Source organism: Neofelis nebulosa, chromosome 11, assembly GCF_028018385.1.
Source record: "Neofelis nebulosa isolate mNeoNeb1 chromosome 11, mNeoNeb1.pri, whole genome shotgun sequence".
In the NCBI taxonomy this organism is placed as follows: domain Eukaryota; kingdom Metazoa; phylum Chordata; class Mammalia; order Carnivora; family Felidae; genus Neofelis; species Neofelis nebulosa.
This window is the reverse complement of record NC_080792.1, coordinates 40,648,044-40,665,169: the sequence shown is the minus strand read 5'-3', so window position 1 is coordinate 40,665,169 and position 17,126 is coordinate 40,648,044. Positions and strand designations below refer to the sequence as shown.

At 40.8% G+C, this 17,126-nt stretch overlaps 1 protein-coding gene across 4 annotated transcripts in view; it reads right to left on the bottom strand.

The window, feature by feature from the left end:
- The window catches only part of GAREM1 (GRB2 associated regulator of MAPK1 subtype 1), a 204,423-nt gene that overhangs the window by 115,756 nt on the left and 71,541 nt on the right, over positions 1 to 17,126 (bottom strand). For all 4 annotated transcript variants that reach the window (XM_058692409.1, XM_058692407.1, XM_058692408.1 and 1 more), the window contains one exon: positions 10,752 to 10,892. In XM_058692409.1, the coding sequence (XP_058548392.1) occupies positions 10,752 to 10,892 (141 nt within the window). The remainder of the gene's footprint in view (positions 1 to 10,751; positions 10,893 to 17,126) is intronic.

Below are 17,126 nucleotides of genomic sequence, written 5' to 3'. Positions count from 1 at the left end.
GCTTCATTATCTTTCATCAGGTCTATTTCAACAACTTCCTTATCTGGTTTTCTCTCACCTTCTCATCCTTCTTTCTGGATCAGTGGGGTAGGTGGTGGAGTGTGGGGGAAGGCAGCCTCTCGGAATCTTTTAGAAACAGATTCTGTGAGTGCTCCCCAGGCACAGAGGTGACGGCTCCCAATATTCCAGAACTCAAACCCCTTCGCCACCTGTTCTAAACTTATTTCCCAAGTACTCCTTCTCTCTCTTCCCACAAAGTCCTGAAATCACTTTCACTCTTGCCCACAATCCAAACCTTTGTTCAAGCTGGTATGTCCAGAATGCACTTTTCTCCCACGTTCACGTGAAGGCCCTCACCTGCCACTCCCAGACAGCATGGATCTCCCCTTATTCAACAGCCCATCACCATTTGTTTGTGCCTCTAGTAGGGCAAATGCTTACTGTCTTCCTCTAACCATGTAGGGGCATAGCGTTCTATCTGCCTGCTCCAAGGGAATATGAGACTAGGCCAGTTCTTCAGCATCTTCCGTCAACCTGATGAAAAAAGTTTGTCCTTTAAAGACGAATCCATTTCAGTTAGGTCAAAAATATTTAGTTCAGCCCTTGAAGTTTCAAGCTTGTGATATGACAGCCAGGACTGTCCTTAAGAAGCCGTCAGCAGAGAGGAGAGTAAGGGCAAGATGAAAACATTCTTGGGCACAAACTGTTAAAGATGGAAACACTATTTGGCATGAACTGTTACAGGGATTCCAAAGTGGAAAGAAGAGGAAGTCCCTTATCCAGATACCTGGTGTGGAAAATTAGGGAAAGCTTCTTGACGAAGGTGGTGTTTGAGGCAGGTTTTCACAGTTGGGTGGTGACTCTGATGGGCGAGCCCCCCAAGTACTAGATACAGAAAGGGGGGCAAGGCCAGGCAGGTGGGGCCAGGGGAACAACGAACAGCACAGGGGAGTTGGTACCCAGTGTGGTGTCTATGGGTAGTAGGGTCCTTAGTCCAATGGACACCAGGCCTCAGAAAGGCTCTGTGTTACACAAGAGTCTGCACCCACGTGGGGACACCTCTGCCAAGTCCTAGCCAGCGAGCAACAGAGCCACGATGGAGGCACAAGAAGCTGGCAATAGCACCGAAGATTGACTGGAAGAGGAGAGGGGACTCTCGGGTCTTCAGAGCAGGTGAGACCCAGTGAGGATAGCTGGGAAGTGAGAGCAGCTTTGACAGGGACTGAAGAGATAGCATCCACAAGACCGGACACACACTAACTTCAGAGATAAGAGGTGGATGAAGACTAAAATTCCCACCCAAGATGACTAGCTTATTGAAGTAAGAAAGCCAAGATGATGAAAAGGTGTGAAGAGCTGTAAGGAAAACAATAATTGCCACTGGGCATTAAACTCATGGAATATTTCAAGTGTTTATGTACCCACAACATTTCATTTACCTACAATGATTTCTTTTTTTTAAATTTTTCGTTTATTTTTGAGAGGGCGGGGAGGGGCAGAGAGAGAGGGAGACACAGAATCCAAAGCAGGCTCCAGGCTCTGAGCTGTCAGCACAGAGCCTGATGGCGAGGCTCAAACTCACGAGCTGTGAGATCATGACCTGAGCCAAAGTGGGACGCTTAACCGACTGAGCCCCCCAGGCACCCCTACCTACAATGATTTCTAACACTTAGAAAATAAAAGCTCTGTGTTTATTTTGCTTGTCTCACGCTCACTCACTGGCTTGACTCACTCTTGGGGACAAACCCCATGATGTTCTATAAACCAGTCCCAACAAGTTGGAGGCCCTGCTAATGCAGACTTCACTAAAAACACACATGAATGTGTCTGAATCATCTCTCCTCTTGCCCTAAATGTCAAAAAAGCCGGCCTGGACCCCGCGGTTCGTTGTTTTTCTGTGTCGAGGATGCCTGACGACAGATGGGGAAGCAGTTTACCAGAAGGCCAGCACTCAGCCTCATGGAGAGGGAGTCCAAAAGGTAAGTGATTCCAGTTCTAAGCAACAGAGTGGAGTGACTTCCAGAAGTTTTACCAGCACTGCAATCAGTTTTGGAACGTTAATATTATTAAGTCTGTTTTCTGTAAAGAAAAAAAAACCAACTCAAAACAATTCCTAAAAGCTGAAAAGGAACCTTTCAAAAGGTCACCTTTTAAAAAAAGATCTGTACTCATTTAGAGGTACAAATCCAACATGGAAATCAAATTATGAAGTGAGACTAGTCCATCCCCAGTGCTATAAACACTCCATTAACAGTGTGGTTTGAGGCAACTTGTTCAAACTTTCCACCTGATGTTAATCGCATTATCTCATAGGTTAAGTTATACTTGAACTGGAGGTATCCCGTTCAAGTACCAACTTTCCACTCAGCACCAACATACAAGTAGAAAAAATGTAGAAAACAGCAGTCTAGAGTTGTAAACCCCAAAGCCCATCCCGGTTTTGCGCCTGAGTTTTTAATTTTTTTGATCCTAGATTTTCTGCTGGTAGAGTCAGTGTATGATTTATAAGGAGAGTCAACGGGCTGAAATGTGAAAATAGCAATCGAAGGATTCTCAAGGTTTTATTAAAGTCATTTTACTAGCATTTATAGATCAAGAGAAGCCTCCCAAATACCTCTCCATGAAGTTGCTCATACATTTCCCCTTTGCCTATCTCCCATAAGGCTCTTAAGAAGAAACTAATAAAATATTTTTCCTTTCTTCCCAAATCTTACACACATCCCTTTTGCCCCTTCCCTTAAATCACTACCACGAACTGGGGTACCCCCTGGAAGCTAGCCCATGCTGAGAGCAATCCTTTCCTCTTAGGAAGGCAGTCACTGGATGGTGCTATGATGCTATAAAGATGGAATCATTTCTTCCCGAGTTCATCTTTCACTGGGTTGTTTCCACAAACACTCAGCACTGGAACAAAACCACCCAGTGGACGGTGAACTCTCACTCCTAACAGAAATTACTTAAGACTATAAATAAGACTCAAGGATTGAGGCAGAGTGCTTTGGTGAGACCACCACTTAAGAGTTGTATATTACGATTAACTTTGCTGCTGGTTGGTAAGTCAAGGTCCCCCCCCCCTTTTTTTTCTTAATTACAAAAATTTCCAAACAGAAAATTAGGATAATGAACACCCCATCTATCCTTCACCAAAATTTAACAACTTTAAGAGCTTGTCTTACATTCATCTATTTTTATGTTTGTTTTTGCTGAAGCATTTTATAAACTATAATCACATTCCCCCCTAAGTAATTCAGTACGCGCCTCTAAGAAACAAAGATATTTTCTTCATAACTATAAAACTAGTATCACCCCTAACAAAATCAAAATATTTCCCTAATATCATCTCATCACAAAGATCACTCATATTCAAATTTCCTTGGGGTTATTGCTCTTAAGCGTTCAGAAGAGACACGAGAGAGCTATACCAAAGGATGGCGAAAATGCTTGAGTCATAGTTCTACCAAAGGTAGATGTTTACATGGTTTCTTTATCCTTGCTTTGGATTAAAGTGTCAAGGTAAATGCTGAAGTGTAGAAGATACATCCTCCTAAACTTCCGACTATGAATCTAGGTTATAACAGCTACAGTGATGAGTTCCTGAAGTAAAGGAGGGGAGGGAAAGAGGGAACAGACAACTTTCAAGAGACAAAAATGGCAATGACAATTTCCCAGACACTAGGCTATGATATTACCTAAATAGTCTCCCCCTCTTTTCTCTTCTGATTCATTCCCCCTAGCCTAGAAAGATTCTTCAGACTCCATTATTCTTAAAAATGAGTATTAGAAACGTTCTGCTTTTATGTCCTCTCTCTTGGCTTCTTTGTAACCCATCTTGACAAGAGTAATCGCTCCAAGCTTGCTCTTCCTTCCACTCATTTTTACTCCCCCTTTGTTATCTAATTGCCTTGCTCTTACTCACTGAGATCCACCTTTTAGAGACTGACAATTTCCTTATCCACATTTAAAACATGCTTTCCCCAGGCCTCAACTTGCCTGTTCCCAGCAGGCTCCCCACACATTGCCCTCTCCACCCTCTCCAAGTCCAAGGGGCTCCCTGGGAAGCTCTTCTGTCTTTGCTTCTTCCTGGTAATTTATGAGAACGTCACCTGTTTGCGGATGACTTATAAATCTGGAAAAGGTCAAGATAAATATATATTTACTTAATTTCCCCCTAGAGTCAGAATACAGTTAGTGAACTGTGTGTGAAAGGCGAGGAAAGTGAAAGCATTCTTCACCTTACTGGCTGATTCTTTCTCTCTCTCCACTTTTTTAAGTTGATTTATTTATTTTGAGAGAGAGTGCACGCACATGCAAAGGGGTTGCAGGGGGAAGGACAGAGACAGAGAGAAAGACAGAATCCCAAGCAATGCAGAGCCTGTCATGGGGCTCAGTCTCACGAAGCGTGAGATCATGACCTGAGCTGAGATCAAGAGTCGGACACTTAACTGAGCCACCCAGGCACCCCCTTACTGGCTGATTCTAATAGATCTCTCTTCTGTACAATGGTTAGAATGCCTTATGTGTGGACAGTGCCTTCTAGCACTTTCCAGGCAATAATAGTGAGGAAGCATGCTCTGGAGTCACATATCCTGGGTTTAAATCACACTTAGTAGGTGTGATAAGATACTTAATGTCTTTGAACTTCAATTTGTACTTGTGAAAAATGCATATAATAATAGAACCCACTTCCTGGCTTTGTTGTGAAGGTTCCATGAAGAAATCAAAGTAAAATGTTGAGTTAACAAAGTGTCTAGAAAATAGCACTAAATGAATTTTAGTGATTTCAAACTGTGACCTAAAGATTCAAATATGAAAAGTGGTTACTCCTTAAGTATAAATAAATCTAGTATTTATTACTGGAAAAACTGGGGGGGGGGGGATAATGTTTCTTGTTATACTCTTATTAGTCCATAGGTCGTTTTGAAAGAAAGTTTGGTTATTCCCATTTTAACACATGAGCTATATCTCATGTAATACAGAAAGTACACAAAGTGTTGTTCAATGCTAGCATTTACTTTTGTAAATGGATGATTCATGCTAATTAAACTTGCAACCCGGGAGAATAAAATTAGCTTGTTTCGACATTTCCTTTTGTTCAGTAATTACACTCCAAGGTTAGGTAGATACCACATTACTATAATTTTGCCTGAGAGACAGACTGCACACCCACATTTTTAAAAACAGGCATTGCTGATAGCAACCCAGGTGCTTGCTGAGTAAGAGCCCTGCAGACTTCCTAAGCAAATCTTACACTAACCTTATGCTCCAGTGTCACTTATTTCTGTGCATATTGTAGCTAGTAAGGAAGTAATGAGATCATTTTTGCTTGTTATAGATTCACCGGATTTGCAGGAGGATGAGAATTTAAAAATAGAAGCCAAACGTGGCTGCCGTTTATCTCTGATGCTTATGTTCAAGTACAAATCTGTTCACCCACGATGATGGCAAGCATTCCATTAAATGATTTAAATTTTCACAAACCCTCTCAGAATCCTACTACTTCTCAAATTGGTAGACCAGAGACACACAGATACGTCACATTCTGACCCATTTGGTTTCTCAAAGCTTTGTCTTTGCAGACAGCTATTCTGGGTCGGTTTTCATGAGACAGGTGATAATGAGGAAGTAACATTTATTTAGTACTCATTACTGTGCCAGGCACAGCGTTGAGTCATTTACACACATTAGATCATAAAGAATCTTCGTGACATTTTCTAAGTAAATCTCCTTTCTACAGATTGGAAACTCGGAGCCTTAGGAAGATAAATTAAATTCCAGAGGCAATGGCATATCCAGGTTTTTGTGGAGCCTGAAGTTTATATTAGTTTTAAAGGAAAAAAAAAAGTCAAATTGTGAGTACTAAATTTGGTTTAATGCCCTAAAGGGGTCAGCATAAATAAGGAATCCTGATGTATGAGCTTCAGCAGTAACCAACTTGTGTCTGCTTGACTGACCACTCCAAGCTGTAGAGACAAAGGAATCTGATGAATAGAAACGCAAATTGTAAAATGGAAATCATTCACCTTTAGAAAATCTTGGCTATAATGCAGTTCACTAGGTTTAAAAAATTTTTTTTGAATAGATTTGTTTTTCAGTTCAGTATGTCAGGAGAGACAGGGCAGCGAAAGGGGTGGAGCGGGGTGGGGGGGGGGCACATGCAGGGTGAATGAGCAGACTTTGATAAAGTGCCAAGCAGTAGCTTACATGGTCTGAGAATGCAGAAAAATTCTGAGTTCTGCATTGCATGTTCCTTAGGAAATCTTTGCCCTCTTGGGAGCAGTGAGAACTTAGAAAGTTTAGATACAATTTATTTGTGATGCCTTCTGAATAAAACTTGTGTGAAAGCAGCAATCGCTTTTCTAAACACTATGCCAATTTTTCTTGAGTGGTTTCTCCACTGTTAGCAAAATATGTGATGCTGACTGAACACATTCTCTCTGTTGGAATCAATTATTTGTTATACCAAGAAAACTCTTTCTTATCCAAAATGAAAAACCTATTTTGCCAGAATGAGGGAGGTCTTTATTTTTTTTCCCCCAGAGCACATCTAATAATTATAGAATTCAGAATAAGGCAACTCTCCTTACCATCCATAGTGCTGTTCTGAGGAGTTCAAGTCCTATTTATCTTTTCTCAATTTTATTAAATTATTTCTTTTCACATGAGGAATTTCATGAAAATTTCTGATGAAGGGTATGGGAAAGGCAGTCTGAATCGTGATTTCCTTAAAATGCTGAGTTTTACTATATTCTAGAATATATGTGAATAGAGCTGCATACAGCTGCCCAGACTGTGCACTACACAACTCCAAAGGACGCTATTTACACAAAGTGAGAAGCAATGCCTAGAACAGGACAGTGCAGTGGCCTCAAATGAAGAGCACACTGACTGAAATGAATGGTTGCTATATAGGCCAGAAAATAAGTACATGCTTGAAAAGACGAAGGGGGCACATGTCACAGAGATACATGGGTTAGCTGTCCCCAAATGGCTAACTTTAGGACAATATGAACATCAAAATAAATAAGAAATGTATTATACTTCACTGAATGAAGTAAGAATCCATAATTCCATAATAGGTAAGTAAACAAATGGCAGAAAGACAACTAACAAGTAGAGCAAGTAACAGGGGGGTTCCAACTCTTGATTTTGGCTCAGATCATGATCCCAGAGTTGTGGGATCAAGCCCTACGTTGGGGTCTGCACTGAGTATGGAGTCTGCTTAAGATTCTCTCTCTCTGCCTTTCTCCATCTGCCCCTGTTCCCTGCTCGTGCTGTTCCTCTCTCTCTCAAAAAAAGAAGAAGAATAAGGAGAAGAAGAAGAAGACGAAGAAGAAGAAGAAGAAGAAGACAAAGAAGAAGACGAAGAAGACGAAGAAGAAGAAGAAGGAGGAGAAGGAGAAGAAGAAGAAGAAGAAGAAGACGACAAAGGAGAAGGAGAAGAAGAAGAAGACGATGAAGGAGGAGAAGAAGAAGAAGAAGACGAAGAAGAAGGAGAAGAAGAAAGAGGAGGAGGAACAGTGGAGTTAAATTAGAAATGTACCATTTTCTCACCTTCACGGTAACAACCAGATCAGACAGAAATCAATAGCTGTGGAAGTGGGGGTGGGGTGATTAGAAAAAGACCACTCCTTCTTTCAAATGTCCTAGTAATCACAAAGTAATCCTCATGAATGGGAATAGTGCACTTATCAGAAGAGGCAGGAGAGAGATGGTGGAATTCTCACTCCACCAAGAGAGGACACAGCGAGAAGACTACCACTTACAAAGGACAAAACGACCCTCACCAGACACTGGATCTTTCCTGCCTCCAGAATTGGGAGAACTGAACTGTTCATAATCTACCCCAACTATCTGTTATAGCAGCCTGAACTAAGACAGTCCTATTTCAAGGTTTTTTTTCCTTTAATGTATTTTTTTTTCCTTTTGTGTAAAGTGGTATGATCTTAGAGTCCATGGCACCTCAAATTTTCATTTAAAAAAAGTATCGTTTTCTTTTTTTTTTTTTTTTATAAATTAGGTTATTTAAATTAGGTTTACTGTAATTCCAGTACAGTTAACATACAGTATATTAGTTTCAGGTGTACAACAGAGTGATTCAACATACCCTGTGCTCATCGTGACAAGTGCACTCCTTAATTAATCCCCATCACCTATCTCATCCATCACCCACCTACCTTCCCTCCGGTGCCTGGATTCCCAGTTAAGTGTACTGTCATCTTCCTTATAGATAAAGAGGGGGCTATTGAACATACCATATCTTTCTTCCTAGTGGAAGCTGAATGGCTGTTAATTAATTAATTTTTTTAACGTTTATTCATTTTTGAGACAGAGAGAGACAGAGCATGAATGGGGGAAGGTCAGAGAGAGAGGGAGACACAGAATCTGAAACAGGCTCCAGGCTCTGAGCTGTCAGCACAGAGCACGATGCGGGGCACGAACCCAAGGACCGCGAGATGATGACCCTAGCCGAAGTCGGACGCCCAACCGACTGAACCACCCAGGCGCCCCGGCTGTTAATTTAAAAACAATGTTCAAAACAATAAAACATTTACAAATACTTGGGGAAGTCTTTTCTTCTGACACTGTGAATGCCCATCCCAGAGCAATGGGTCCCAACCTTGGCTGCATAATTTAACCATAGAATTCAAAATTCTGATGCCCAACCCACACTGGCAACCAACTGAAGCAGAACCTCTGGAGATGGGACCTGGGCACTGGTCATTTTTAAAGCTCTCTAGGTCATTCCATTGCGTAGGTAAGTATGAGATCCCTAGATCAAGCATCTACAGCCGTAAAGAATTATATCTTTTATGTATGGATCCAAAGGATTCACAAAGCAGTTTCAGAACTGGTTTCACTGCCTTGGGGTGGCTGGGTGGCTTAGTCACTTAAAGCGTCTGACTCTTGATTTCCGCTCAGGTCATGATCTGGCGGTTTGTGAGTTTAAGCTCTACTTTGGGCTCTGTGCTGACAGTGCAGAGCCTGCTTGGGATCCTCTCTCTCCCTCTCTGTCCCTCCCCTGCTCACACTCTCTTTCTCTCAAAATAAATAAATAGACTTAAGAAAAAAAAAAAGAATTGGTTTCACTGCCTTAACTATAGAGAATAAACAGATGGTTACCAGAGGGGAAGGGGGTGGGGGGAATGGGTAAAATGGGTGAAGGGAATTAAGACTACACTTATCTTGATGAGCACTGAGCAATGTATGGAATTGTTGAATCATTATATTGTACACCTGAAACTAATATAAGGCTATATATTAACTATGCTGGAATTAAATTTTTTTTTTAAAGTTAAAAAAGAAGAATTGGTCTCACTTGTTGAGGAATGTACAGTCTCAACTGGCAAATGAAGATATGTGTGTATCTGTGAATGAAGACTGGGGGCATGTGCTCAATGAATGTGATACACAAGAAATGTGGAGGCCATATAGGCACAGTAGGGATGCCCGTACCCTCCTGATGCACGGACAGGCTCTGATAAGAGCAAGGCTGAGGAAGCCTAACTCTGGCTGGGGAATGGTGTAAATGGAAAAGTACCCGGTATGTCCAGGAAATAGTGAGGGGACCAATCTAGCTGGATGGAAGGTTCCCTCTTCCGAGTAGAAAAGGTAAGTTTGGAGAAGCAGATTAGACCCAGCCCCTGAGGGCTTTGAGAAACAAGCCAAGGAGTCTGGTGGCAGTTTGGGGTCTCTAAGGAGATTTGAGTCAAGGACCAAATGCAAGCATTCCTTGGGGAAGACTGCTTTGATGGGCTACTCACAGTGCGGTCAGGGGAGAGACTAAAACTCAATCTACTATGAGAAGAACGTGCACATTAGATCAAACTGTATATGTGATGAAGCACAATCTTATACCTTTCCTTTCAGTTTTCCACAAAAGACCAGGAGTTTGGGCTTCCTAGAAACGGCACGGATCCCACCTGTAGTGGGACCCCTTGGCAGGAGAGAGTGGACAGGATGCAGGGTTGGTCTTGTCTCTGTCCCTTTGGCCTGGCTCCAAATTTCACAGTTGTAGCACTTTCTGCTGCTACCTATTCCTCCTTTTTTCATGAAGGCTACTCTTATGGCCAGGAAATAAAGTTCTAGGGGACAAAGTTTCAGGCTAGAGAAATTCTTTCTTATAATTTTTTTTTAATAGGAGTATCTGAGAAGCTGAGTGATCCCGAGGTCATACGGGCAATTGGAAGACTCCTAGGAACAAAAGAAGGGGCCAAACGATTCATTTACTCAATAAATATTGAACACTTACCATTTGCTGCCATTCTAGACAATGGAACTACAGCAAGGTCCCTTTTCCTGATAGGCAACTCTCTGGGCATTGTAGAGGTTTCACTCAAAAACAAAAAGGCAGTCTTGTAAAGCCTTTGAAAGGCTTCTGTAAAGCCAGTCACAAAAGCAACATTTAAGTTGTACCCAGGGTTACTCAGAGACACTGGAGCTCAGAGGCTATCTACACATATTGACTACCATCCCAAGACCACGGAGACGTTCTTTGTATTTGTAAAATTTTCATTTTATAAATAGCTGATAAGAATCCACATGTAACTACATGCATTGATTAGAAGTACTTATGACAAAATGAAACTGAGCTTTCACTGATAAAGTCACCACAAAAAGTGTTTGATTCTTCTTTTTCTATGTCATTATATTCTAGTTTATAGACAAGTCCTATTTTCTCACTGTGGAGGAAAAAGTTAGCATATGCAAGTCCCCTTCTTCTGCCTCTTCTTGCCCCTCGAGAGAAGTTTTACCTGCATAATGTACCGGAATCTCTATCTTTGGCCCAATGACGTAGTGCCCCTCCTCCAGGCTGTGGGCAGTGATAGTGGTCCACTGACGGCACGAATGAATCAGAAGGTAGTCATTTTCCCGCAGCCCTTCTATGCATTCTCCTAGAAAAGATAATTTTATAGGAGAAACTTAGAATTAGCATCTGCTTACTCCATACTCTGCAGTGAAATTTCATGGGTTAAAACCGCACTACTGCGGAACTTGGCAGTTCATCCTAATATGACATAAGTTTGCTTCTGAATTAGCAGTAAGAAGGCATTCCACAACAAGCTGACAATTGTACACAGGATTCCATAAAAATGTTTCCCACTTATCTGCAAAGATATTTTCAAAACCTCATTTTATCTCGATGACTGTTTGCAAGGATACTAAAAGTTATTAAGTGCCAACAAAGTGTTAGGCACTATTTAGATGCTTTGCACGTATTATTTCATGTGATACAATAATATTATGAGGTAGATATTGTCCCCTCTCTACAGGTGGGAAAAAAATCAAGATTCAGAATGTTAAGTGATATGTCTAAGCTCACAGATTTAATAAGCAGAAAAGTGAGGATTCGGGGCTAGGTCAGACTGATTCTAAAGCTTATGCTCTTAATGGTTAAAATACAACCACCAAAATACATAATAAACCTATCTCTCTGTTGAAATACTGGTTGAAATTAGATGCCAGAATCTCCTTTTAAATTTTGTGTGTTTTGCCAGTTCTCTCTGGCCCCCTACCAAACTTCCCAATCAATTAAAAATAATGAAGCTTTGGGGCGCCTGGGTGGCGCAGTCGGTTAAGCGTCCGACTTCAGCCAGGTCACGATCTCGCGGTCCGTGAGTTCGAGCCCCGCGTCAGGCTCTGGGCTGATGGCTCGGAGCCTGGAGCCTGTTTCCGATTCTGTGTCTCCCTCTCTGTCTGCCCCTCCCCCGTTCATGCTCTGTCTCTCTCTGTCCCAAAAATAAATAAAAAATGTTGAAAAAAAAATTTAAAAAAAAATAATGAAGCTTTATAGAATGCAAATGAAATTATTTTTCATTTTGATATCTTCTGAGGTACATTTTTAGCATTTGAACCAATGACAAGTTATTTCAAAAGAAAAATCCATCCCCTGAAACTTAAAAGACATTTTTTAAGACGCTGAAATGATCCGTCTCATGAATCCTGGTTTAGTAATTCTAAGTGCTCAGATAATGCCTGAAAAGGCTAATTTCTTTATACAGAAAATAATTAGCCTTTTTTATTTTTGATGCTTATTATATTGTAATAATCAAGAGTCAGTGATATAATTGTATGTTTTGAAATGGAATTTATAGCTCACTTAAAAATTCTTAAAAGTTTCACTGCTTCTATAATAAAAAAAAAGTAGAGGAGGCTGTAATGATCAATTTGGTTACCACAATCATAAGCCATCAAATTTGTTTCCAATCCAGTAAGGCCACAGTCTTTAAAAAAAAGTCTTCATACAAGAATACTCTATTGTTGTTGCAGGAGATACAAATGGGATGGGAGAAGAAGAAACAGATCTGGAAACAGAGGTATCCTAGTAGGAATGAGAAGGTCCAATTCACCAGGGGGAACTTTCCAAACCAGATTCCCCTGCCCCTCTCACTTTGGGGGACCAGGTTCATAAAGACAGCTCTCAAGGAGACTGCTGGTACTTATGAGCCCGTTGTGTCCCCCTCAAGCATGTTAGGGCAGGAAAGAAAGATCTGGAACTGCTGCTCCATAGGAGCAATCGTAGGGCCACCCTTAAGGCTCCCCACCAGGGGGCAGGCAGGTGGGAAGGGCACACAGACATCAGGCAGGCATTATAAGCACAGGCCTTGAAGCCCAACAGATCTGGTCTAGTCAAAGCTCTACTCCGGGGCGCCTGGGTGGCTCAGTTGGTTAAGCGGCTGACTTCCGCTCAGGTCATGATCTCGCGGTCTGTGAGTTCGAGTCCCGCGTCGGGCTCTGTGCTGACAGCTCAGAGCCTGGAGCCTGTTTCAGATTCTGTGTCTCCCTCTCTCTGACCCTCTCCCGTTCATGTTCTCTCTCTGTCTCAAAAATAAATAAACGTTAAAAAAAAAAAAAAAAAAGCTCTGCTCCTCACCACTCTGTGGTCTTGGGTAGAAACCCTCCTACTTCAGAGTGGTTGTGAAGATACACAGTGACAGACATGGAAAATGTGTAGCACCAAATCTATCACATTATGTTAGGAGTGGTTAGGAAACATCGGCTATTAATCTCATTTACTGTAAGCTTTTTCTCCCTAGAATTAACACTCTAATTCAGGTCGTGTTATCCCCTTACAGGTGAGGAAATGACCTTCAGAGCAAGTCAGGAAACTTGCCTATCACTTTGTAGCAGAAACGGACTTTGGGGTTCCTCTACCTCTCTCCCTGTTCTTTCCACACCACATGGACTTTTGCCTTGAAACTGCCAACGATAATCCAAAAAACAGGGAGAAACTGACCTTCAGCTCCAAGTCTCACTCATTCACTCAATCAGTATGACAGGCACTGTTCCCAGCACCTGGGAAACATTTGTGAACAAACAGAGATCCCTGCCATCCAGGATGCTTACGATCCAAGGAAGAAGGGAGACAGTATCAGCAACAAAAATGAATAATTAAATTATGAATTCATTAGAAAGTGAAAGGTGCTATGGGAAATGGAAAAAGTGAAGGGTAAGAGAATCAGGACTACTGTATATAAGAAAGAAGGGTTTTGCACGGTTATCATTTTGAGATATTCATTTACCCAACAAACATGTCTCTGCTTATTTGTTTAGCTTTTTCTAAACACAGCTTGAGGAATAACTAACATACAAAGAACTGCACATATTTAATGTGTACGATCAGATGACTGTCAAACATTTATTTATGGAGGCTCTTTCATGCACAAAGCACTGGAAGAGTGGGCAAAGATGTAAAGACAGCGTGGTGTCTGCATTCGAGAAGCTGACATTCTCTTGGTGAGATGTATTCACACGTAATTTTATGTAAGGTAGGACAGGCTGGGTGCTACGCAAGAGAAATAAGAAATTTGGAGTGGAGAGGGACTTTAGCAGAGAAGACCAAGAAAATGTCAAGAGGAATATATAGTTTTGGGGCTCGTCCTTCCTTCATGGATGAGCTGGGCTCAGAAAGGAGGTGGGCAGTGGGGAGTCAGATTAGGGGCTGGGAAAAGAGAACGGCCAAAGCTCCGCTTTAGGAAAATTAACCTGGCAATACTATAAAAGCTGGATCGGAGAAGGGAGAAAACAGAGCCACGGGGTGTATGCAGGAAACTCAGAGGGAAAACACACCACCATTCGGGGAAAAAAGAAAAATGTCGTTTTCCGCAACTAAACGGTTATATCATACAACTGTTTTAATTTTATTCCACAGTGGGCTCTAAAGAGGCAGCCAAGAAACAATTGCAGTCAAGTTAATCAAAATGAAAATTTAATGTTAAATCCTACTGCTAGCTGCTAGTAAACAGTCTGTCAAGAGGATTCAGAATGATTTTCGAAGCTATAAAGTAGTAAGAAACCAGGGCCTGTTTTTGAGCTTATGTCTTTTTTGTTTTTTTTAACAACTGCCTGCTTCAGGCAAAATAAGTTTCACAAAAATTGTCTAGAAGTAAAACTTAATATAATCACTTAAAATGTCCTAGGGGAGGCCACTAATAGAGGCACTACATTAAATGAATTCATAAAGTAAACATTTTTGTGACATAATTAGCCTGTTGCTTAACTACTATATATAACATGCTAAAACTTATATATTTAGCTCAAAGATGTAGTGACAAGAAGTCTAAAAGCAATGTGTGTTAAATTCCAAAATATGTTACTGCCATCCTGAAACTTCCCCACATCTAGCATGCTTCTGGGATATGCTCTATTTGCCTGGTTTGACCTTGATACCCTCAACATTAAGTCTTACACACCTATTTAAATTATTTTTAATGCTAGGAAAACTAGAATCCATGAATCCTTCTAAGTATGCTTTAAAAAAACCAAATTAAAAATTATAAATAAGTATTTATAAGCTGGAAATGCACAAATTCTCCTCCTGTGGCTGGTGGCCTTTATAACCTCCTGATGCACCTTTCTGATTTCTCCTTGTTACCTTCATGGTTCCCCCCCCCCCCCTTTTACACATTAGCTATAACTGTAGGAGTTAATCAAGTTCACCATTTCTCTTTCCTTCACAATCTTACACATCCCGCACGGACTCAATTAGTTATGGACAACTCGCAAATGCATGCTCTCAGTTACCAACTTGTATGCAGTGCTCTTTGTCCAGGCTTTATCTTCTACACTTTTCTACCTGGATGTCCCCATGCTAATTCATTCAGCCATCCTACATTCATCCAACAAACACGTACTGAGCACCAGCTATGTTCTAGAACCTGGAGATACAGTATTGAGCTAAGTACCTGCTCTCATGGAGTTGACCTCTTGGCTGGGCTTTCAATCACCGTTTTTCACTCTTTCAATTCATTTAAATATTGCTGTAGATTAAACTTCCAAGAATACAGCACGGCTCATCAGACTGATTCTTCTACTGACATCTGCCTTTAGTGGTTCTCATTCATGCAGAATGAGGCCTGAATTCCTTGGCTCAATACTCAAGGTCCTCATGATTGTAGATCATCAAAATATTGGGAGATCATCAGAATAGAAGACCTATATCCCCACACCATACACTAGAGCCCAAAGGACCTGTTCTCTGTGCCACACACACAGTGCAGTCTCACTCACCTGGGCCCCCTCGCTTTCTTTCCTTGGTCCGAGCCTTATCTCCAATCCTCATTTACTCACTGGTCATCATACTCATTTTTGAAAGACCAGCTCAAATGCCACCTTCATGAAGGCATTCCTGATATGAATCCTAATATTTTCCATTTAAAATGCAGGATTTTGTAATTTTGCTAATATTCTATGCCGAATTTATAAACTTCTGACATTTTAATGTTTATGTATGTTTAAATGGCATAATAAAAATAATTTAACTATACAGGAATTATAGGCATTTTTTTTCCTTTTGAAATTGGTCTATACACATTTCGTCAATTTTGAGAACCATGGTTATAAGGACTAAGAACAAGGATAATTCAAGACTATAAAGACTGATAGACAAGATCCTCTCTAAACTTCCTGGTCTTACTAGCATCCACAGCAATGCCATGGAGTGGCCCAGATTCGCTGCCCCACGGTGCTATTTTGCTTTTTAAATATTCAGATATAATGTTTACATTTATTTAGAGTATTTTCCCCCACAGGGCATCTGGGTGGCTCAGTCAGTTGAGTGTCCAACTTTTGCTCAGGTCATGATCTCACGGTTCACAGGTCTGAGCCCTGCATCAGGCTCTGCGCTGACAGCTCAGAGCCTGGAGCCTGCTTCAGATTCTGTATCTCCCTCTCTCTCTGTCCCTCGCCCACTCACACTGTCTCTCTTGCTCTCAAAAATAAAGAACATTAAAAAAAAATTTTAGAATATTTTCCCATAGACACTGAATCTTATGTTTTTATGCAGCTTGTACCTATTCTAGCATTGTTTAACTTGTAATTAAATTGATTATATTTGAATATACTGAATCAGTATATGACTATAGTGCCTTTATATATGAATTACATAGAATATATCTCAATCAAGTCAAACAGTTGTATAATATCTATAACAGTAGAATCCAAATTTCTATTAAATGCTTTTTTATTTTTAAATATGAAGCACAGTGTACTTGGATGACAATGTATAATGTTTTAATATTAAATCTGTCAATTTACTGCTGATGGATTTTCTGTTAAAGTTGGGCTGAGAACAACACAGACACATACCCACGTTGGTTTGGTGTTTTGCTATCCTCATGGCACAAAGAACAAATGTGTGATTTTACACAATTCTCTAAGTTGTGTTGTGATTTTGGCAGCTCTTATATTAAAGTGTTTTTTTTTTTAATTTTCCACATTTGTCTCTCTTTTTCTTAGTGTTGGCATCTCACACCAGAGTAACACATTTGGTCAGCAATTTGGGGCTGTATCTCCACAGAAGGCATGCACTTTTAATCCTTTCAACTCTCAGAATACCCGACTTTCCAATTTGCACGGCAAACATATAATCTTATATTGCTGATTATCTTTCTTTTTAAACTATGGCTTTATCCTCATTTAGCATGGTCTCTTCTCAGCATGTGAGGAGAATCGTGTCTGTGGTGGATATTCATGTATTTGTTGACTGATTAATGAGGCCCCATTGAAATAATCTGATTTGTTAATACACGTGTAATGAGAATCAGATTTACTGAACTTGGGATCGTTTTTATCTGTTTGGATAGAAACTGCTCCTTATGTTGTAGCTAAATCTATCAACAATGGGTAAA